Below are 22,705 nucleotides of genomic sequence, written 5' to 3'. Positions count from 1 at the left end.
TTTTTTTTTTTTTTTTTTTTTTTTTTTTTTTTTGCTTCTGTAACCTCCCTAGCACCTTCTGGAACTATGAACACTATTCAACTTTGAGATGTATCTTTATATTTTGCAGCTCCCTTTTGGAATACAGGTCCCATATTGTAGCAGTATTGAAGGTATTCCACCAAGAGGGGAGTCACATAAAGAAGACGTGGTGGATGGACACTTTATGGAAATAGACTCCTCAGAGAAGAACTAAACAGCCCCAGCCAGCACTGAATCCCCAGATAAATACGGGGAGTCTGTCAGCAAAGCCTGCCTTCTATCTGAATGCAGCCACATGTGTGATCTCGATTAATGCTAAGAAGAACAGAAGAAGCCAGGGTTAGCCAACACATCTGTACGATGCAGAAAAGTCGTTGTTCTAAGTGAATAAGGTCTAAGGTGACTTGATATGTTTAGGGTCCCCTTCCATACTTGATGATCCCAGACATCACCGAACAAAAGCCAATGATTGCTTTAGAGGAGAAAATCCCCTGCAGTAGAGGACAAAACAGTTACGGGCCGGGCAAGCTTGGAAGGCAGGAGCTAGAGATTCAAGAAATTGATACCGAATTATGGGATGTTTGAAATCGCATACATTCTCAGGTATGATAGTCCCTAGGAGATTCTACTGGCCATGCAAAGTCTTATAATATCATCATGTACTCTCACGATATCATACCTCTTCAGTAGGACTGCTTACATTCACGAGGGGTTTCTGTAGCCTGCAACTGCCGATGTAGAGTACATTATAACAGTGCTGATGGAATTAGCAGACAAGCAGAAGAGGGCAGAGTTACACAGAAGATTATTTGAGGCATTTCCTAAGGGGAAATGCAGTTGTGTTTTATTTCTTAATGGGACTTCTTTGAGGTTCTGTGTAGGGTTGAACACTTTCCTTTTTCAGCTCTAGACTTGACCTAGCTAGCTCCTGTTCCATCTGTTTCTGCCTAGGTTAGATGACCTATAGGGTTCCATCAACAGGTGCCAGTGCCTTCCAGCTTCTAGGGAGGTCTGATCATTGACAGGAAGGAGAGGTGAGAATGAGCCCGAGATTTGTCTTCCTGATATCCTCCTTCTAGATAGGGTGGAGTTCTCAGTGTCCCACGACAGCCCTCTCCGAGCACTTCAAGGCAGCCACCCCTTTGCAAGTGTCTCTCTCCGGTCCCTGTAACCTTTCTTTCTGTCCTATCGTCAGGGTGACTTCTCTGTAGTTGTGTCCTGGGTTGTTTTACTGTTCCTGGAGTTTATCTATACTCTACCTTTTAAGTTAGCCTTTGTAATTTTGTCCTCTTAGAATTCCTCTGATCTGTGAGGGTTCTGTCTCCTGTTGGGAGGCTGACATTGTGAAGTGAAGAAGGGATGGTGACTAGGCTACAGCAACACACAGCAGACCATGCAGACCTCCTTCCTCAGTGTTCTTAAGCCTTCCAGCTTTCTACCTCAACAGCTTACACCTCAGTGATAGCATGACTCCATGTGCCAGGCAGGGAACACAGATACAGCTAATTCAAAGCCAAATCAGAAGATCTAAATCCATCCCCCTGGTCTCTCTTCTATTGTTCTTCCCACCCTGCCCAGTATTCTCCGCCCCCGGCCTCTTGTTTTGCAAAATGAGATCCAAGATCAAAGTCAGGGACTTTAGAGTGAGTTTGCAGGTTCAGAAGAGTGCTGGGCAGTAGTGGTGGTTGTAGAACGATGTGAATATAATTATTTATAATTAGTAATTAAAATTGTTTCAGGTCATAATGGCACACGTATCTTACCACAATGGGAAAATACATGCACGTATAACAAAACCGGAGTTTTTATCTCCGCCTTTTTTGATTTCAGAGACTGGTGCTTTGTAAATCGGCCTGCCTAATGAGCAAGAAGTCAAGAGGACTGTTTATTAAGCCTCTGCTTTGAGCACCTGGCTGGTCTGTGTTGGTCTGTGGTCCCTTCACTGAGAATGCTTGGGGCCTTTCTTGTCGTCACGCACAGTTGAACTGTGGGACTATCGACAGGACTATGCTAGGAAATGGGTTTTTGGTTGGTAAAAAATTTGTCAATGTATAATTTACTCATTTAAAGTGTATCATACTGCCCATCTTTGCAGCATGGAGGTGCAGGCCTCTAATTCCAGCCACCTGGGAGGCTGAAGTTGTAATTTTTAGGCTTGCCTGGAATATAGAGTGAACTCAAGGCTAGCCTGAGCAAATTAGTGTGAGCTTACCTGAAAAGAAGTAGCTCAGTGCCAGGTCCGAGGGTCAGTCTCAGTAACATAAGATAAGGAACAGGGAGCCGAGCACAATCAATGTTAGAACATCTTTATTACCCGACCCCTAAAAAAAAAAAAAAACTACACTTAGTTTTTGGCTTTTTTCTTCCTTCTTCATTCAGAAATTAGTCCATTTTTTTTTTTTCTGTTTCTAGTGGAGTTTCCTATTCTTTTGATATAAATGACATCATACAATGTGACCCTTTGTGAGTGGCCTTTTCCACTTCGCATGGTGTTTTTATGTTGTCTATCAGTACTCCATCCCTTTTGTGGCAGAGTAATGTTTCATTGTATGACTATAGCACACTTGCTTTAGCCATTAACTAATTGTTTTCATCCAATACTGGTAATGACAATCAGTAATCTGAAAAACAAAATCCTGGAGTTGGGGAGAAGGCTCTATGGGTAAAAGCACTTGTCACCAACCTGATGACCTGAGCCTGGACCCCCAGATGCCATGCAAAAGCTGGATGCAGTAGTATAAGCATCTATAATCGCCATGGTCTATGATGAGTGGGAGGTGATACTCTCCTGAAACTTGTGGCCCAGGTAGCTTGGCTTACACAGTATCAAAACCAGCCTGTCCCCCAAAAGAGGGAGAAGCAAGATTCCCGGTCACCTAAGGTTGTCCTCTGTGCATCACATGTGCCAGGGTACCCACATGCTCACATTGCACACACACAAGCATGTGCACACACATACACTTACACAGAGAGAGAAACACAGAGACGACTCATGCACTCACACTCATAAATCCATACTTGGAACATTTGCAGACTTCCATCGTACACACATTTCCATCATGGCTGACCGCAGGCTGGATTGTGGAACTGGACATTCATTGGAAACAGAGGCCACAATAGGCGCCCATGAGTCCCTACTAGCCACTTCTAACAAACCATTAGCCATCCCTCCGACAGGTCACGGAAGTGAGCAGAGCTGTGACTGTAGGCAGGAAGGTTTCCACACACCAGCGGGAACACTAATGACACACACAGTCACAGATAATGTTTATTAAGCACGTTCTGTGACGGGCACTGTGCGGAACATTTTTTCCCCTTTACTTCTCCATCGCCTTCTTGGCAGCTATCTCCTAACAACAGCATTCTGCTCCGGCTCTCTGCCTCCAGTTGGTCTCCGTGCTGTGCCACAGAGACCCCACCGTGTTCCTTCTTGTAATGTTAGCGTGTGCTTCTCTGACCCGGTGTGTGTTGTTCAGGCTGTAGCTCTGCTCAGTTTTAATCAGGTTTCTGCTGAGCTGTGCCCTCCTCAGAAAGGCTTGCTCACTGCCTCTTCCCTTTATCTGACCCTTTCCCAAGCTCCACTCTCCGTGTTCCCTATCACAGATACCCCATTTCTCTGTGTATTCCTTTTGTTTTTCTTCCTCCCATAAGCACCAACTTGAGTAGGTTGGACTTCATTAATGTATTTATTTATTCTTCAAAGACTTTTTATTTTTCTTTTATGTTTTGCCTGCATGTATGTATGTGTACCATGTGTGTGTGTGTGTGCCAGAGCCTATGGAGGCTAGAACAGGGCATTATTAGATCTCCAGAAACTAGAGTTAAGGATGCTTATGAGCTTCCATGTGGGTCCTGGGAACCAGGTTCTCTGCAAGAGCAGCAATGCTCTTGACTTCTTTCCAGCCCCTTATCATCATCATCATTACCACCAGCAGCAGCAGCATCCATGGAGCTCAGGCTGGCCTTGAACTTTTGATCCTGATGCTTCCAACTCCCAAGTGTTGGGATTTGGTACCTGCTTTAGGTAGTGTGTGCTAGACAAGCTTTCTGCCAATCGAGTGATATCATCAGACCTGGATTACAACTTCAGAGGAGTGCATTGAAAGCTGTGTGAATCACACATCAATAAAGTTTCCTTCTTATTTTTTTTTTTTAGTTTTTTTATTAGATATTTTATTTACATTTCAAATGTTATCCCCTTTCCTCATTTCCCCTCTGAAAAGCCCCCTATCCCATCCCCCTCCCCCTGCTCACTAACCCATCCACTCCTGCTTCCCTGTCCTGGAATTCCCCTACACTGGGGCATTGAGCCTTCAAAGGACCAAGGGCCTCTCCTCCCATCGATGTCCAACAAGGCTACATATGTGGCTGGAGCCATGGGTCCCTCCATGTGTACTCTTTGGTTGGTGGTTTAGTCCCTGGGAGCTCTGGGGGGGGGGTACTGGTTGGTTCATATTGTTGTTCCTCCTATGGGGCTACAAACGCCTTCAACTCCTTGGGTCCTTTCTCTAGCTCCTCCATTGGGGACCCAACGCTCAGTTCAATGGTTGGCTGAGAGCATCCATCTCTGTCAGGTACTGGCAGAGCCTCTCAGGAGACAGCTATATCAGGCTCCTGTCAGCAAGCACTTGTTGGCATCCACAATAGTATCTGGGTTTGGTAACTGTATATGGGATGGATCCCCAGGTGGGGCAGTCTCTGGATGCCTTTTCCTTCAGTCTCTGCTCCACACTTTGTCTCTGTATCTCTTCTCATGGGTGTTTTGTTTCCCCTTCTAAGAAGGACTAAAGTATCCACACTGTAGTCTTCCTTCTTCTTGATCTTCTTATATTCACATTGGCGTTCTCATCCCGGGGCTACATGGATTAAAAGCAGATGCATCTGGAATTAAATTCTTTGAATAATATTCACGTATTCATTTATTTATCGTGTCTTGGTGGCAGTGGTGGGCAGCACTGAGGTCAGAGGAGAAATTTGAGGTGGGGGTCAGTTCCTTTTCCACCACACACATCCCTAGATGGAACTCTGGATGGCAGGCTTGGTGGCAAGTGACTGTACCAGATGAAACATCTCACGGGCCCACTTGGAACTCTTGATTCCTGGTGATGTCAGGAGAGTACTTAAAGGACACTCTACCTCATCATCCACTTTCTTGTTTCTGGTCTCAATTCTGGTACACGTGACTCACCTGAGGCATGGGAGATAGTACAATGACATGGTCCAGAGGATGTCTCCCTGGAGGAGCCAAACTTTCGCACCTACATGCCAGCTGACTGCGAGCCCCGAGTTAAGTCACTCAGTTGTCCAGCATTTTCTATCTTTAAAGTGAGATGATAAACCTCTGTGTCATGGGCCTGTTGAGAGAATTTAATTATTATGTGCATTTAAGGCTTGATATACCTTGCCTACTTAGCTCTGATGTCCACTTACTGTGGTCATCAACCTAGGTCTGCCATATGGAGCATCTGAGAATCCACGTTGGCCTCCTCTGCTGCCCTCTTCTGTCTCTCACCTCTGGGATTCTGCAAGGGCCTCTCGGTTGCCCTGGTTCTGCATCTGCTCCGTTCCAGCAGGAGCAGAGGATTCTCCAAGAAAGGATCATCACCCTACTCCTCTTTGCCTAACGTATAACCAGTTGTTGTTAGCATGACTCGCCAGATCCGAAGGAAGCCTAGGGCAGGGCCAAGAGGACTCTGTTCCTTTGTGCATGAGCCCCAAGACGTTGTGATTTTTGAGAGAGAAGGAGGAGACGGTGAGGAATCTTTCCGTGAAAGGAAGAGGACCTATGGATTTAGTGCACATGGGAAAAAAGAGACCCGTGGCCCTCAGGCCCACTTGTCATGAGCCCCTGCTCCAAGGTTCTCCCTAAATCGGGGTAACCGAGTTTTACTCCTTCCTTCAATGTACAGCTCCCCTTCGTCACTGAGAGAAGGGCGGTGGTGGCGAATATCCCCGACTTTCCTTAGATTTGAGAATCTCTTACACAGAGAACTTCAGGGGAACTAGTTTGATTAATATGTATTGCACGCCCACAGAGTGCTGGGCAGTCCGAGGAACCGAGTAAACTAAAAGTACAGTCTCATCCCAGAAAAAGAAACCCCGGGCTGACTCTGGGGACCCTCATTTCTTCGGAGCGCACTTTGGATTCTGATCCTCACAAATCATCAATATTTCTCAGTACTTGGACTCCCACTGGGCTCCCCAGGGCCTTCTGGAAAGCTGAAGGATAGGGCGCTGGAGGAGGGGGGGGGAGAGGGAGCGCAGAGCGGGGCGGGCTAGAGAGGTGAGACTGGAAGGGCGGGGGAGGGGGCACCTAGGTGCGTTCCCCACTCGGTACTGCGCAGAGACTCTTCCAGGAACCGCCTGGCACCCTGGGCGGTGGACTTTGGCTGCTGTGCGCCCCGTCTGCTCCTCCCCTCCCATCCCCAGCAGGCTCAGAGCTTCACTCCGGGGCGTGTCCTGCCTACCTCGGGCTCACAGTGGTCCACTCAGCCGGCTCCAGCGGCGGCGGAGCGGCGGCTGGCTGCGGGAGCCGGAGCAGAGGTGGCGCGAGCCGCGCGGGGAAGCAGCGGTGGCCGCGGCAGGCACCTGTGCGGAGCAGGAGGAGCAGGGGTAGGGTGGGTGGCAGCTGCCGCTCTGAGCCGCGGAAGGAGCAGGTATCTCCCAACTGGTATCCTGCTGTTCCAGTCAACCTCCGGCTGCCTGGCAGGAAGGTAGTGTCGAGCTGGGGACACTGCTGTGGGCAAACATGTGCAGCAACAACTAGAGGCCTCGGGACAAGTTAACGTGTGGTCCCAGAGTAGAGAGGAGACGCAAGGGGTGCCCTGGACCATGGCAGCCTCCCGCCTGGACTTCGGGGAAGTGGAAACTTTCCTGGATAGGCACCCAGAGTTGTTTGAAGATTACTTGATGCGAAAAGGAAAGCAGGAACTGGTGGACAAGTGGCTACAAAGACACACTTCGGGACAGGGGGCTTCAAGCCTGAGGCCTGCCCTGGCTGGCGCTAGCAGCTTAGCTCAGAGCAATGCCAAAGGCAGCCCTGGCATAGGTGATGGTGCTGGACCCCAGGGCTCTGCCCACAGCCATCCCACACCCGGTGGTGGGGAAAATGCTGGGGTTCCTTTGAGTCCTAGTTGGGCTAGTGGGAGCCGGGGTGATGGCAGCCTGCAGCGGAGAGCTTCGCAGAAAGAGCTGAGGAAGAGCTTTGCCCGCTCCAAAGCCATTCATGTGAACAGGACCTACGATGAACAGGTGACCTCCCGGGCCCAGGAGCCCCTGAGCAGTGTCCGGCGGAGAGCCTTGCTCAGAAAGGCCAGCTCTCTGCCCCCCACCACAGCTCACATTCTCAGTGCCCTGCTGGAATCGAGGGTGAATCTGCCTCAGTATCCCCCTACGGCTATCGACTACAAATGCCACCTCAAAAAGCATAACGAGCGCCAGTTTTTCCTGGAACTGGTCAAGGACATCTCCAATGACCTTGACCTCACCAGCCTAAGCTACAAGATCCTCATCTTTGTCTGTCTCATGGTGGACGCTGACCGTTGCTCTCTCTTCTTAGTGGAAGGGGCAGCTGCTGGAAAGAAGACGTTGGTCTCCAAGTTTTTTGATGTGCACGCAGGAACTCCACTGCTCCCCTGCAGTAGCACAGAGAACTCAAATGAGGTGCAAGTCCCCTGGGGCAAAGGTATCATTGGCTATGTCGGAGAGCACGGAGAAACTGTCAACATCCCGGATGCCTACCAGGTAGGACTGCTTGTCCTCGGCTCCCCAGCCCACTGGCTTGGCAGCCATGCCTTCCCTCATCCTTTGACCACCAGGACCACTTCTATTTGAACCCTTTGCAGACGTTATTTAAGTTCTTTCTTGAGTTTTGTTAGAGTGTTGTACCATCTTTGATGGAATGGTGCTTTCCTCGCACAATGGCTTATGGGAAATTCATATATTACTCGCTAATACCACGTGGACCTCTGTCAAGATTTAGCCTTAGGATGTCTGTATGGCTTTAGAATGGATCTGTGAACTTCTAGAAAGAGATGTAACCTCAGTGTTATCATGAAGAAAATGGGTGTTTTGTGTCTCTGGTGTCTGTGGGGGATGGGGGGATGGGGGTGAGGGTGGGAAATGGCGATTTTCATGTTGTAGTTCAAGGTTGGAAGGTGAACAGGAGACCTAATTACATACTTGCTGCCTACCGTTTCTCTAGCTTCAATTTGCTTGAGTTCCAAGGTAGGAAGACAGGGACCTGTGACTGGACCTGTGACCCATTCGGGCCTTCTTCATATCTGCCTCAGTAGAGTTTAGAGAGGTTGGACAAATAAAGGGACAAGCCACTTTCAAGCTTGGGTACAGCAGGTAGCTCTCAATAGGGGGAACCAAGTAGAGGTTTAGTGTGTGAAATGCCCCACTGGTATATTTTTAGCAACTGCCAAGGCAGTGGAAGCAGTGGACACGCTTGTGATTTGAACTTGATATTGGATGCTGGGTCTGAAAGGCAGTCAGTTCTCATTCCTTCAGCTCCTGAGTGGTGAGCTGGGTTCCTGGGTTCCTGAGAATGGAAAGTTCTTACTTACCCTTGGTCCCGTGGTTATCTCATGACTATATCTTGTCTCAGGGAGGCATGTGTTTCTCTAGAGTTTGGGTGCTATTGAGCACAACTGCAAAAGAAGTTTGTGGGAAGGACATCTATTCTCCGTTCCACCTAAAAGGTTACAATTCTACATAGACTCGCCAAACTGAGCCTCAACTAAGTCTCATAGTTTTGTGAGATGTCTGTCAGCAATGCCCCTCTAATAGCCTAGGAAAACATTTTGTTAATCTTTTGTTATTGATTAGTTACGTTATTCGCTATATCCTTCTTAAAGACTTTGATAAGTTGAGGATGAGCAACCTAATTATGATTTTCAATAAATACCCATCTCTCTGTAGTCCTAGAAAGTCATGGGAAGAAATGAAAACATTTAGTAATTGATATGTTGAAGAGTCCATAAGATATCTGTAAAGATCACAAGTTCTTTCTTACTCTTTCTGCATCCCTGCTGTGTGCCCAAGCTCCAGATGTCCTTCCTGCGTTGGATGATACGTGTAGAACCTTGGACAGTAGCCTCTGTTATTGCCCTTACAGTTCTTATTCATCCACAATCGGTTTTCTCCCTCCTATTTCTATGGCTCTCTCTGTAACTGTTCTTTTTGTGCTCATAACTTTCATTTGATATTGTTCAGATATGGCACTTCGTTCGAGACCATAATTCCTGGTGTTCTCAGCTCTGTGCCTGTCTCCTTGATGCTGAGAATTGTGACTGTGAATGTTGTGGCAGGCAGAGTAAATCAGGTTTTCTGTGGCCATTGCTTCCTGTGAGCTTGGCCTTTATCCTGCGGACCAAGTGTAAAACAAGTTGCTGTTTTGTATTTGGACGCTTTCTGGGGAGAAGGCAGGTTTTCTTTTTCATTTCCCCCCAGGGCAGGAACAGTGGCTATAAATAAGCCAGGTTTGTCTTAGACTTGAGGATGGCAGGTGAGGTGCTCCAGGGAGCTTGAGATCCTTGTCACTTTACTTTCAGTTCGTTTTGCTGAGAAAATATTATTATTGTTGTTGTTTACTTTATCATAGGCTTCTGCTATGTGTTTGTGTGTTTATAGTTGTTGTGTTTTTTATTATACTTACGATATTCTCTGATGAAATCATTTTTCCTTTTGTTTTAATGCATTATCGTCATCATTAGTGGGGCCTAAACAGAATTACTTAATTTCACAGTCTCCATCTCCCATTCACAAAATGGGACAGATACACCTACCTGGAAACGGTTACTATGTGGACATGCGGCGAGATGCTGTACTGAAGCTCCTAAGATGGTACTTGGCACAAGGCTGTTACTTAAGAAATGGGACCTGTCTCTGACGATGGTACTGGTGGTGTCTGATTGGCCAGTATTCTTCTCTTCACCTCTGTTCAATTGTTGTTCCCTTATCTGAGAATGGGCTGTGAACTCAGCACATTTTACCAATCTAATCTCTCCCTGAGCCAAGCTTCCTCCTCAGGGTAACTGTTTTAGAATCAACATTAAATGCAAGGACTTTATAGACAAAACAATCATTCTTCTACATCTTTTTAAAAAATATTTATTTATTTACTTACTATATTTACAGTAGTTCTGTCTACATGTATGCCAGTATACCAGAAGAGGGCATTGGATCCAATTACAGATGGTTTGTGAGCCACCATGTGGTTGCTGGGAATTGAACTCCGGACCTCTGGAGAAGCTGCCAGTACTCTTAACCTCTGAGCCATCTCTCCAGGCCTTCATTCTCCTATTCTTAAGAGTGTCTTAAGCATCACCAATAGCATGCCATTATACCCTAGCCTAGCAAATCTCCATGCTTTGTACCTTAGGCAACCTCTCCATCCAGAGCTGGCTTGCTGCTGCCTCCTTTTCCTGTTCTAGCGTTTCCCCACTCTCTCCCTTCTCTGATCTTACGGGTTTCTCAGAGCAAAAACTGAACTTTCCAAGCATGTATATGTGTGTGTGTGTGTGTGTGTGTGTGTGTTTTGCCTGCATGACTGCGCATCGCATGTATGCAGTACTCATAGCAGCCAGAAGAGGGCGTCAGATACCCTGGATCAGGACTTAACAGACAGTTGTGATCTGCCTTGTGGACTTCTGGAAGGGCAGTGTTTGTAACTACTGAGTCATTTCTTCAGACTCACATCTGTCTTTTTCATTATGTTGCATTTATTCTTATGTATGTAACAATCTTGAAGTCTCTGTGTAGAAATATAACTGCCCTTCTCAATTCTTTATAAATCTGCATAGTTAAAGGTGTGGCTTGCTCAGATTCAGTTAGTACCCTTTTATTTTTCTTCAGGAGAGTGAAATTTTATCACACAGAGTTTCAGATTTTAATTATTGGGTAATTAGGTTAATGGTCTTAATCATTTGGGGGCTTCTTTGAGCAAGAACAAGGCATTAAAGACACTTATGCAATTATGATAATGAATATCGCATCCTGAAGTCAAGGGTAGAATATTTAATGAGACACTAAAGTTGAATAGGAGTTTGGCAGCAAAAATAAATCTCTTTTGCTTTCTCCATTTTGCATTGCATTTCTTAATTGGTCCTAGAAAACAGGATTGAAATTAAGAAAAAACAATAAAGAGTTGCAAGTGGAAAAAATATATTCCTTTCAGGTATCCAGTTTGATCGGGGTGACTGCAATTTACCTTTCTTCTCCGACAGTTATCAGTTATTAAACAGCCCACTTTAATATAGTCATGAATAAATTGCCCTCGAAATGTTGCAAATAAGAGCACTTAGGTAACAGGGGCTCTCTTTGAGATTATTCCAAACACCCAGAATATAGCACTTTAGACGTTAATAGAAAGTGCAAGATGAGCTTGTGTTGGTGTTGCTAATGACGATACAGGTGTCTGATGAGCTTGGGTCTGAAAGGCAGCAGGCTGCTTTGTTAGGTGAACTGAGAGGAGGAGAGATAGGATGACGCAGGAGAGTCGCAGGTGTGCTAGGCTTTCAGAAGACCCGATCTGTTTACACAACAGAGTCACTAATTCCACAGGTCAGATCCAACAGGCATACAGAGAGCCTTTCTATATCTGCGGGTATAGAAAGGTGAGAGGTCACACTTCCTGTCCCCCACACCCCATCCCTAGTGCTTACAGATAAGAGCTAAGAACTCTTTACCACACTGTGCTCAAATGGCCAAGCTGGGTGGTGCCCTTCTAGAAACAAATGGTCACTATGGAGCTTGTGGTGGGAGAGTCCCTGAAGGAGGTGCCATGCCAGTTGTTAAAAGGTCGCATTTCCTTGCCGGATCGTTTTTGAGGCTGGCGGGAGTGTTTTCGGTAGTACAAAATGGCCTCCGAGAGAGTGAAAAGTAAGCACAGGATGTGTAGGGTGAGAAGGACGAGAAGGACTGTTTTAACTCAGCTTAAAAAAAATGGCATTGCAACAGTGAGTTGGGAACCCAGGAAGGACCTTGAACATCTGATAAAGAGTTGTCTGACCATAGACCACAAGAAGCCTCCTCGGATGATCAAAATGGCACGTTGGCTGACTGGGTGGCAGCGAATAAATGGATAGAACAGAGGAAGGCTTGAAGCTGTGAGAGTAACTGACTCTGTAATGATGGCCTGGTGGAGCTGTAATAAATGACAGAACTAAAGCAGAGACGGGGATGAGTGGCCGCAGGGAACAGATGGGAGTTGTCCTGTTGGTGAGAATTTGGGCCAGGCAGTGGTGGCGCAGCTCAGGGTGGAGAGGATCAGTACCTTGCTCTACCCTGAGATGCTATGGACCACAGTGTTCTTCTCTTGCCTCCACACCGATGCCACTCAAGAGCAAAGAGCTACAGCAGGTGGGTTTCTTTCCACACAGACGGTCAGGTTGCTGTGCCTATTTCCAGGGCAAAGGGGGGGGGGTCTAGATGGGGCTTGGGACACGGGGGAAGCAAGGGTCAGGTGGCCAAGACCTAATTTGGGGCAGGAAGTGGGGAATCAGCACGTAGCCAAATCCCTGAACTCCTGGTTCAAACTCGGCTGTTCCATTGCAGTTCACACACAAAACAGATTCCAAGACCAAAGTGTTAAGAATATTCACAGGGCAGTGGAGCAGCCTCCGCCCCTCCTCCCACAACCGCTCTGGCCACATGCTCACGAAGCTGGCCCTGCCTGACTCTGAGTCATCCTGAGTATGAGAGGTTCAATTTTATTCCAGCCCAGTGTCTATTGCAGGCCTTCGCGTGGCCCCAGCTTCATCCTAATTAAATTATGTACCATTTTCGATGCTTGAATAGGGCCTTTCTATTTTTGGGCCTTGCTTCCTTCCTGCCAGGGACACTTTTTTCCCCCCTTCCATCTTTGCCCATCCAAATCCTACCCTGCCTTTCCATAATGTAAGAAGACACAGCTGATGGCTTATGCCAGAGAAGAGATAGAAAACAGAACAGACACACTACGATGAATTTAAGGGTGCACTGTGCTATAGTGGCGTGTTCATTATGTATTAAATAATACTGCACTAACATTTAGCAGTTCGTTTTCATGGAATTCATTTTCCACCTGCTTTTAATCTCTATATTTACATTTAAAGTGTCAGTCTCAGAAGGAATTGACTTGGGGCATCTAGAAAGCTGATAAAAGTGCTTCTATCCCTAATGAGGCCACAGATGGTCCATGGTCGCATCATTGAGCTATGAGGTTGACTTTAAAAGGGGTGTTGACCCTGCTCCAATCCTGTCCTATAAAGGAATTCCATGAAATTTTATTTTCAGCTCTGCACACAATGTTTTTAAAATTTCCCCAAGCCCACAGGCAAGTTCACTGGCCCATGACTAGAACTGACTTCTGTGCCCACAGCAGGAGACATTTCCCATCTCAGACCCCCCTCTTCCTGACAGACACACGGTCGTGATAAACATAAGGACAGACCGCACTTGGCTACTTGACTGAGAATGGAGCCGAGAGAAGTCCTGGTCCTACAGAATCACAGTAAGGTGACTTAAGGTGAACTTGGCCTTCCTCCTTATCCCCGAAACTAAATGTTTACTAATCTGACCCATTTATTTTGGTTCTTGAGGTTTGGTCACCTGTTTATTTACAAGGCGGGCTTAATTTGGAAGCTAATTTTTCCTGTTTAATATAGTATTCAGGAGACATGTGAACTTGGCCTCTGAAATAGCTTTGCTTTGTCTTGGAGGGAAGTCACCAAGACCCCTAGGTGCACTGCGTGGCCAGTTAGCTCCTTAGTTGCAGGGCAGTGTTTTGCCACATGACCACATTCTTTTTGGAAAGTAGGATGTGGGTTATAAAAAGGCAAGTCTCATTGTTTAAAAGAAAGTGGGATGGGTTTATAATATTTTGGGAGGACCTTAGGTTTTTTGGTCATTTATAAGCAAAGAGGCTAAATTTATTTATTTGGTTTTTCTTTTTTGGATGAAAACAGCAAAGAAGGTTCCCTGGTACTATAAGATGTGTACTTGCTACAGTCCCAAGGGTTTCTTATTAACTGGTTAGATCTAACAGAACAGCGGTTTCACATATTAATGAGACTTGCTTTCGATCACAAAATATAGGTTTGCAGGCCTAGAATGAGAAATCTTTTTTTACTGGAATGAAAAATATGGGGCAAGGAGGAGACACCTCTGTAGGCTATCTATTAACAATATTGATAAAAGGCACCGGGAACCCCACTGTTGTTAACAACCACCCCCCTCTCCAGTGTACTGTGGGGCAGACATTAACCCTTTAGTGGGAATTTCCTTTTCAGTCCTAACAGTGCTTCATTTTATAGGAGCAAAGACTGAGGCCTAGCCACATTAAGGATTTGCTCAAAATGGCTCAGCTGACCATGGAGAGAGCCGGGATTCAAGTGGAGATGTGAGGCTTGCAGAGCCTTCATGTACAGCCACTCCTGGAGTAGTCTTTCCTGGCCACTGACTACTGGGTGCACATTACCCCTGTTCTTTGCTTGCCTTTTTCTTTACAGTATAAGTTCTCCTGGCATTCCTAATGTAATTACAGGACCAGGGAGCCTAAGGCACACCTCGGTGACAGCCAGTCCATCTTTTCTCTCAAATTCCACCTTGACTACACGTCTGGCTGTCTCCTTCCTGTCTCTGTCATGATGTAATGGATCTGCTCTACTCCAGTATTTAGCACTCTGGGCCACTTGCCTTAAGTGAGCTCTAGATCAAGGCTTCACTAGCCCTGCAGTGCACCCGACAGAGATGCCTAGGGAACTAAGTGGTTGCCCCGTATCTCTGCCTGGCTCTGGCTTAGACACCTCCAAATAGCAAGTCCTGACCGTTCAGACAACATGGATGACTAAGCTGGAAGCTCAGCTCTTAATCAGATCTTTAAAGTATTTAGTCTCCATTTTGAAAGCTAGAAAAAGTAAAGGCTCATAAAAGCCTAAGTAACTGGAGGGTTGTCTGAATTGCTCGTCCGCATCAATAAAGTACCCACTCCAATGTGCCTTGCTTTTTCTCTTTTTGAATTTTTTTCTTTTACTTTGAAGAGGCTGTGTAGAAATCCTGTTACATACAGAACGGCCTCCCTGGGCGTGATGGCACACACCTTCGATCCCAGCAGTAGGGAAGCAGAGGCAGGCAGATCCCATGTGAGTTTGAGGCTAGCCTGATCTAGATAATGATTTTCAGCCACCAGGTGCTACATAGTGAGACCCTGTCACAAACAAACAAACAAACAAACAAACAAACAAAGCAGCCAGCCTGACCTAACCAAATACATATTGGAAACTAGGAACATATCACTGAGAACTCCCAAGCTGGAACATGCTCTGCTTAGCTTTTTGAAGGTGCTTGTAGTTCAAGGCCTTACAAATCATAGGGTTTTATTTTGTCTTGTTTTTCTTTGCAAATCCCTTTCAGATGTGGGAGATTATATTGACCAGCTTTGTGATTATTACTTTTTAGAAGTGTTGACCTTTCAAGCTTATTGATTATAAGTCATATGCTTCACATAGTTTCAAAAGGTTTCATAAATATTCAGTTTTCAGATGGTTGCATTTCCAAGTGACTGATTCTGACTGACTTGGTCTTATTAGCTGTCTGTGGACCAATCTCTGTGAAAACTCTGCTTCCCTTCTGTTACTGAGAGTTACCACCGATATGTTGGGCTAGTTGCTAGCTCTCCGCCTCCTTCCACCTCCGAACTGCCACCCCAAGAACAGAAGGCAACTTCCAAAACCCAAAGACCATAACAGTTGTGAGGAGGGGCTGCCTAATCAGGTCTAGTGGCCTTGGGGATCAAAGGAGGAACTTAGCCAGGGTCAAGTCAAGTCTTTGAAGAGAGAGAGTGTCAGGGGAATGGGGCCCTTCTCACACCCTACCCTCTTGCTAGTGCCACACACTGGTTAAACTTGAGAAGTCTGAGTGGATAAAGGGAATCTGGCCCAGCAGTTGTCTGCTTCCTGGCACAGAGCAGTACAGCAAAAGGTGGCAAGCACGTCTGGAGAAGGAAACCCATCAGTCCAGCAAAGATGCTCCGTTTTCTCACCAGGGCCATCTGTGTAAAGACCAAGTTAGGGAGGAACAGGCTTAGATAAACTGAATGGCACCAACTCATAGCATGCTCTGATGCAGCCCTGTTTTAATGCCCTCAGGACACTGCCTCTGTGCTATGTAATTCTCCATTCTGGGATGTGGTCCCCACTGAGGGTATCCCCTACATAAAGGATTCGGTCCACAGGGTTGTGGTCTACTCATCAGGAATAGTGTTCTTTATTCCTGAAGAAAACTCCAGGGTCATATCAAACAGCGACGACGTGACAGCTTTTGTTTTGTTTTGTTGATGGAACTTTCCTCCTTTGATTTTAATGTTTCTGTAAAAGACTTCACAGCTGAACAGGCTTTGGTCTCGGGGCCAGGGAGCCGGGAACAGGCTTGTATTCTTGGGTCTGTCGTATGTTTTTTTTTTTTTTAGGCATAACATATTTATGTTTTCTCATACTTTTTCTTGTATGTTTTTCAGCATAACAGTATTTCATGACATATCCACCTTATAGTATTTTATAAGCATCTAATCATTAAATCAAATCACTACATTCTCATGAGATAATGAAAAAGCATCTTCAGAAAAAAACACAAGGTCTAATTAACGTTTCCAAGCTCACTGTCCAGAGTTCGCAGGCTGGCTCTGCCAAGGAATCTCCACATAAAAGGCAAACTTTTCATCTAAAATATCTACATTGGCTTTATTTCCTGGGTTCTCCTTCCTCCTCTCTCCCCTTCCTCGCCTCCCTTCTCTCCTCTCTAACTCGTTTTGTTTTGTTTTGTTTTGTTTTGTTTTGCTTTGCTTTTCCACTGGGGCCTTGCTATGCAGCCCAAGGCGGATTTCAGGTGTCTCTGCCTCAGCCTCCTCAGTTCTGGGATTAGAGGTGTGCATCACCATGCCTGGATTAGAGGTGTGCATCACCATGCCTGGATTAGAGGTGTGCATCACCATGCCTGGATTAGAGGTGTGCATCACCATGCCTGCATTAGAGGTGTGCATCACCATGCCTGCATTAGAGGTGTGCANATTAGAGGTGTGCATCACCATGCCTGCATTAGAGGTGTGCATCACCATGCCTGGATTAGAGGTGTGCATCATCATGCCTGGATTAGAGGTGTGCATCATCATGCCTAGTTTATTTTCTGTACTCCTGATACTCTGACATTTGGGGTATTCCAAGGCTGGCCAATTCTAAGAGATAGCAAAGCCCACCCTTTGAGAATGCCTTGGATATTCAGACCAAACAATTCTGAGCCGAGAGCTGTATTAATCGATATTTTTCCCAGCTGTACCCAATCACCCCTGACACCAGAGAGAAACAACTTCAAACAAGGGGAAGTTTCTCTTGGCTCACAGGTTCTGAAGTTCCAACACAAAGGCACTTGACCCAGTGCTTTGGGCTTGTTCTGAGCTAAAGTATCCTGGGGTTGATGCACGTGGTGGAGGAAGCCACTTGCCTTATGTTTCAAAGCAGCATGGAGTTTGGGAAAGACCGTGGACAAGGCATACAAACCCTCAGCCAACGACCTGCTTCCTCTACTTAGGCCTCATGTCAGAATATCGACTCAGCACTGAATTCATTATGTGCTAATCACTTAATAAAGTTAGAGCTCCTATGGGCCAATCAATTCTCATATTCCTACCTGTGGATATATTACACTGCAGACCAAACCTTCAACACACATTTCTTTGGGGGACATATCATTTTAAACCAACTGCTTGTCTGGCCCAGAGCCTATCAAAATTATTCAAGACCGCCCATCCTAAGGCCTACCTTTCCTCCTTGCCTCTTCCTTCCCTCCAACCCCCCCCCCCCCCGTGAAAGCTCCTGCCCATGTTCTGCCCTCCCTGCTTCTGCCAATTGACTGACCCACTCCTTTCTCATGTGACCTCCCACCATGCTCTGCTTTTGGAGTTTGTGAACCCAAACTTGTTTCCTCTCGGTAATCATTCCTGTCTTCCTATCTTTCCACAGAAGACGAAAACAACACTGGATGTCTTAACCCAGTACTGCCTAACCATGATGTCTTTTACAAAGGCAACGATTGTTTTTAAAATGTAAAACAAACGGACGGATTAAGTGAACATTAGACTGAGGGATTTACTGATCAAGATACACATTTGGCATTGACCAAGCATACCTCTGTTGAACTTCTTTGTAGAATTGATCAATGAGTTTACTTTTCTAGCACAATATGTAATTCCATAAGTACATGTTGGGTTTCTGTGCTGTACACTCTCCATATTAGATCTCCAGTATGATAATCTTCAGTTTCATTGTAGAAATCCTAAGAACTTTAAAAAAATGACAAGACTCATTGTGAAGTATGTAAATGTTGGCAAGTGCCATTCAAGGGCAGACGATCAAATTGCAGTTCATCAAGTTCTAATAGTTTATTAGGATAGGAGAATCTGTGACACAGAGGGCGTGTGTGTGTGTGTGTGTTTGTGTATGTGTGTGTGTGCATGTGTGTGTATGTGTGTGTGCATGTGTGCGCATGTGTTTGTATGTGCATATGTGTGTATGTGCATGTGTGTGTCTGTGTGTATGTAAATGTGTGTATGTGTGTGTACATGTGTGTGTGTGTGTGTGTGTGCATATATATGTGTGCATGTGTGCTGAGAATTGACCTAAAGGTATTGGACACACTAGAAACGTGCTCTACCCATCAGCCTCACAGCCCCAGCCCTCTGCTGTTGTTTCAACATCTTAAGATGGCAGCAAGCCCACAGCCTCTCTGCTTCCATTTCCTGAGTGTGGGGATTGCAGACATGGGCAACTTTGTTTGGTTTCGGGATTCATTTGACTTTAAATTCATTGGCCACTAATTAACAGGAAAGCTCTCTTTACGTTTTTTTTCTTCTATGCTTTCTCGGTGTTACTTTAAAGGCTCCGCATCACCCATTTTACGCTGCCTGTACCAGTTTATCCGATCACCAGAATGTTCTAACCTTTACTATTTTTCAATAAAAAAAATTTGATGGTATTCTTTTTATCATTTGCATGGCTGTGTAAAGTTTAATGACGGAATGGCTTTTATGGGTATTTTGCAACCTAATGTGGGTGATTACGTATTTAAAGTTTAATATCGACTGTAATGGAGTTAAAGATTGTAGGCTTGGGACAGAGTTGCTAGGAAACCTTTCTAGATTTTTATGCTTTCCTGCATATTGATTCCTGGAAAAGTGAGGCTAGACCCCTCTGTTTCCAGAGCCCACTGGCTTCCCAGTTAGCCTCCTCCTCTACCTCCAGAGCACTGTCACCCAAGGGCCGCACTAGCTGCCGTTATTAGGACCGTCTTCTGCTTCCTTCTTGTCTCCAGGAATGTGACACCGAGACTAGATCCATCTACGTCTTATTCTTTCAGTAGCTTGTAAAAACATCTGCCAACCGTAGCATCTCCTCTTGTTCATAGTCCCAAGGCTATGCAGAGAACAGAGGAGACAAGCAGCTAGTAGCAGCGATGTACCCAGCCTTACCCAGTGGGAACATAGTGGAGAGCCCAGCCTGGAGCTGAGGTACCTCTCCTTGATTCTGTTCTCCATTATGAAAAAAAAAAAATGAAACAAGAGAGGAAGTTCTGGGTTGGTGCCTGCCTTTTACTCGTGCCTGCTGTGAATAGAGAGTATTGGCACTTGGGGGACTACCTACTAATTCAACATACAAAGGCAGGAGAACATTTTATCCACCTCCAAATTAGCCAAATTGAGATCCCACTGAGTTAAATTGCAGAAACAAAAGGCCATGTGGGAAAAGAGGAGCCACTAGCATCCTAAGAATGTGTCATATTTAAGGCCTTGAGCTTCTGTGGCAGGAAGAGGTGATTTCACTCTGTAGAGAGAGCTTCTAAAGAAGCCAGAAAAGGCATCATAGCAACATGGCTGCACTAGTGATTCCATGCAGCAGCCTCGTGAGGCAGAGTAACTTGTTGAGAGACGATATGGTAATGACACAGTCCAAAGTTCCCTGGAAAATACACAAGCAGAAAACGAAGATAAATATGCCTTCTCATTAGCAGGTAAAGCCTGAGTTTACCCCCACACCATGTCTTCTCTACTGATCTACTGATCCGACCCTCCTCCTAGGATGGAAGTTTGACACTTACTATAGCATTTGTCAACTAACAGGTGCCTGGGTAAATTGAATGAATGAATGAAATCACCTCTGTCATACATAGCCTTTGTTTCAACACTAACATTCAGTGTTATGTAGGTTAGAGTTTGCTCTAGTCATTCTGTTCCACAGAGAGACATAACCAGCTAGAATAGATTATCTATTGTACATAAGACTTCAATTAAGCACCCCAGTGTTTCTCCACAGAGGCACCATTGGTATTTGGGAATGAGTAAGTACTTCGATGCTGTGAGTTTAGAGTTGACTACATATATACCACGGCATTCTTAGAGCATCTTTGGCCTCTGCCCAGACGTGCTTGCTCACTTGCAGCAATTTTAACAGCCTCCCTATACTGTCAAATGCACTCTGGAGACAAGGCTGGCCTCTAGCTCACAGTCTTTGAGAAGTAATGATGTGGGAAAGTTTGGCAATGACTGTGTACGGCTTTAAGATCATTGATGGCTTCTAATGTAACAGCTCCAGGTCATCCTAAGGAAAATTTTATGGGTACATGATGCTAAGACTTATATGTATGAATATTTATTATAGTGTGTTTATAACAGTGTAAAGTTGTCAACCAAAATATCTGACTAAAGGCTTGGCTAACTAGATTATGGTTTATCATAAAATGGAATATTTAATCAAAGGAAATCGCTTACAAGATGCTATTAAGCAAATAAAGCATATTAGAAAGTAATAGAATCTCAGTTTTCTTAGCAACAATAATAAGAGCTCAAAAGAAGCAGGTGATAGAAGCAGTCTTGGAGCAATCACAATCACAGTGGGTTCGGTTCAATATCCATACCCTGTGTCATATTTATTTTTCCAGTTGTTTTTACATGCAATGCTAAGAAGGAAAGGCTGATACATGTCTTAAAAGGCTAGTGCCAAGATTAAGTGAAATTATGAGAAATGTTTGTTGCCTGGTAAAGACTCAGAAAAAGCAAAACGTCTGTTGTGAAAAGCTGGAAGCTGACAGGTCCAAACAGGAGTCGAGGTGATCTCAGAAGGGAGAGTCCAAGCACAGGTTTTCTTTTCTGTTCTGGACCCCAATTCAAACTCCACATTAATCGCGGCTTTCGCATCATGCCTTCAAAGCCGAGCGTTACGCTACGGTCACACGTGGGAGCTGGTTTCTTCCCCTCGGTAGACTCCACATCTTCAACCCAGAGCTGCCTTCCTTAAATGAGGGGGAGAGAGAATTGGAGAAGTGAGTGGGAGGATTTTCTAGGCCAGCTCAGGGGGAGTGCAAGCTCCTGGTCCCCATTTCATTGCTGCTGTGCTTACGAAATACCTGCAGTGCGCCTTTATCCTGGGCGGCTTTATTCTGACCCAGTACCTGCAGCCACTGTCCAGCTCAATGTCTCAGTTAGTCAAGCAGTGAGCTGTCCTCTCCAGCAAGTCTCCTGCTTCCCCAGGGCAGTGCCTTCTGATCAGGGCCCCTTAGTACACTGTAGATAGGCAGTCCCCAAAGGATGGATGAGCTAGAGAGCTCTCCCTGAATCCCTTACTGGGCAGGAGTAGCCGTATGGGGATGATGACTTAGGACATTGCCCTTACTCCACACCCATGCCAGAACCCAGCTGGGAAAGGAAGCTACCAGCAGAACGCAGCTGCTTACTCTTGTCCATGTGGGGTTTCAGGGTCTCAAGTAGAAAAGGATGTAGGCATCATGGGATGGGGTCAGGAGCTGGAGGCTGAACACTAGGTGGACCCCTGATTAATTTGACTTCATATTCAAGGCATACATTCAAAAAGAAAATTGCTATCAATTTCAAGAAAATAATTTTAGAGCCTCGAACTTTACAGGTTTGGGGCACGGCATGACTGTGCTGGACACTGGCTCATAACCCAGGCTGAGGCAGGGCTGATGCTGTGACTTCAAGTATCAGCATGAATAACGGGATCCCATGAGATGCTCGCTGTGTCAGGATGCTTCCCGTGTGAGCCTGGTGACAGGTTCAGATCCTGGAACTCATGTAGTGGTGCGAAGAACGGACTCCCCAAGGTTGTCCTTGCATCTTATGGCATGTGTACCACCCCACCATGCACACACAACAATAATTAATAATAATAACAACAATAGTATAGCAATAATAACAACAATGCATTTGAAAGAACGAATGATTGGGATAGAAGATTAACTGCTCTTCACTCACTCCCCTAGTGCTTCAGCCAAGTGACTCATACTCTTGGTGTCTGCCATTTAAGTTTTGGCTCACCAGCACTCGGGAGGCAGAGGTAGGGGAATTTCTGAGTTCGAGGCCAGCCTGGTCTACAGAGTGAGTTCCAGGACAGCCAGGGCTATACAGAGAAACCCTGTCTCGAAAAACTGAATTTAAAAAAAAAAAAAAAAAAAAAAGAAAGAAAGAAAGTTTTGGCTTACCACTCTTTCTTCTAGATTGTGAATTTGTTAAAGGTATAGGCTATGGCTTTCCTGGCTTTGGAACACTCTGTGTTAGTATAGCATCTAACACATGATATGATTAGTACACACACACACACACACACACACACACACACACACACACGCACACTGAATA

The 22,705-nt window shown here is 45.6% G+C and overlaps 1 protein-coding gene across 1 annotated transcript in view; it reads left to right on the top strand.

The window, feature by feature from the left end:
- Window positions 1-6,533: 6,533 nt before the first annotated feature.
- Pde11a (phosphodiesterase 11A) overlaps window positions 6,534-22,705 on the top strand; it is a 342,530-nt gene continuing 326,358 nt past the window's right edge. Inside the window, exon 1 of the mRNA XM_021192546.2 lies at window positions 6,534-7,764. Coding sequence (XP_021048205.1) covers window positions 6,853-7,764 — 912 coding nt within the window. The 5' untranslated portion in view covers window positions 6,534-6,852. The remainder of the gene's footprint in view (window positions 7,765-22,705) is intronic.

Source organism: Mus pahari, chromosome 3 (assembly GCF_900095145.1).
Source record: "Mus pahari chromosome 3, PAHARI_EIJ_v1.1, whole genome shotgun sequence".
Taxonomy (NCBI): domain Eukaryota; kingdom Metazoa; phylum Chordata; class Mammalia; order Rodentia; family Muridae; genus Mus; species Mus pahari.
The sequence above is the reverse complement of the archived record's forward strand: the minus strand, read 5'-3'. Positions and strand labels throughout refer to the sequence as shown.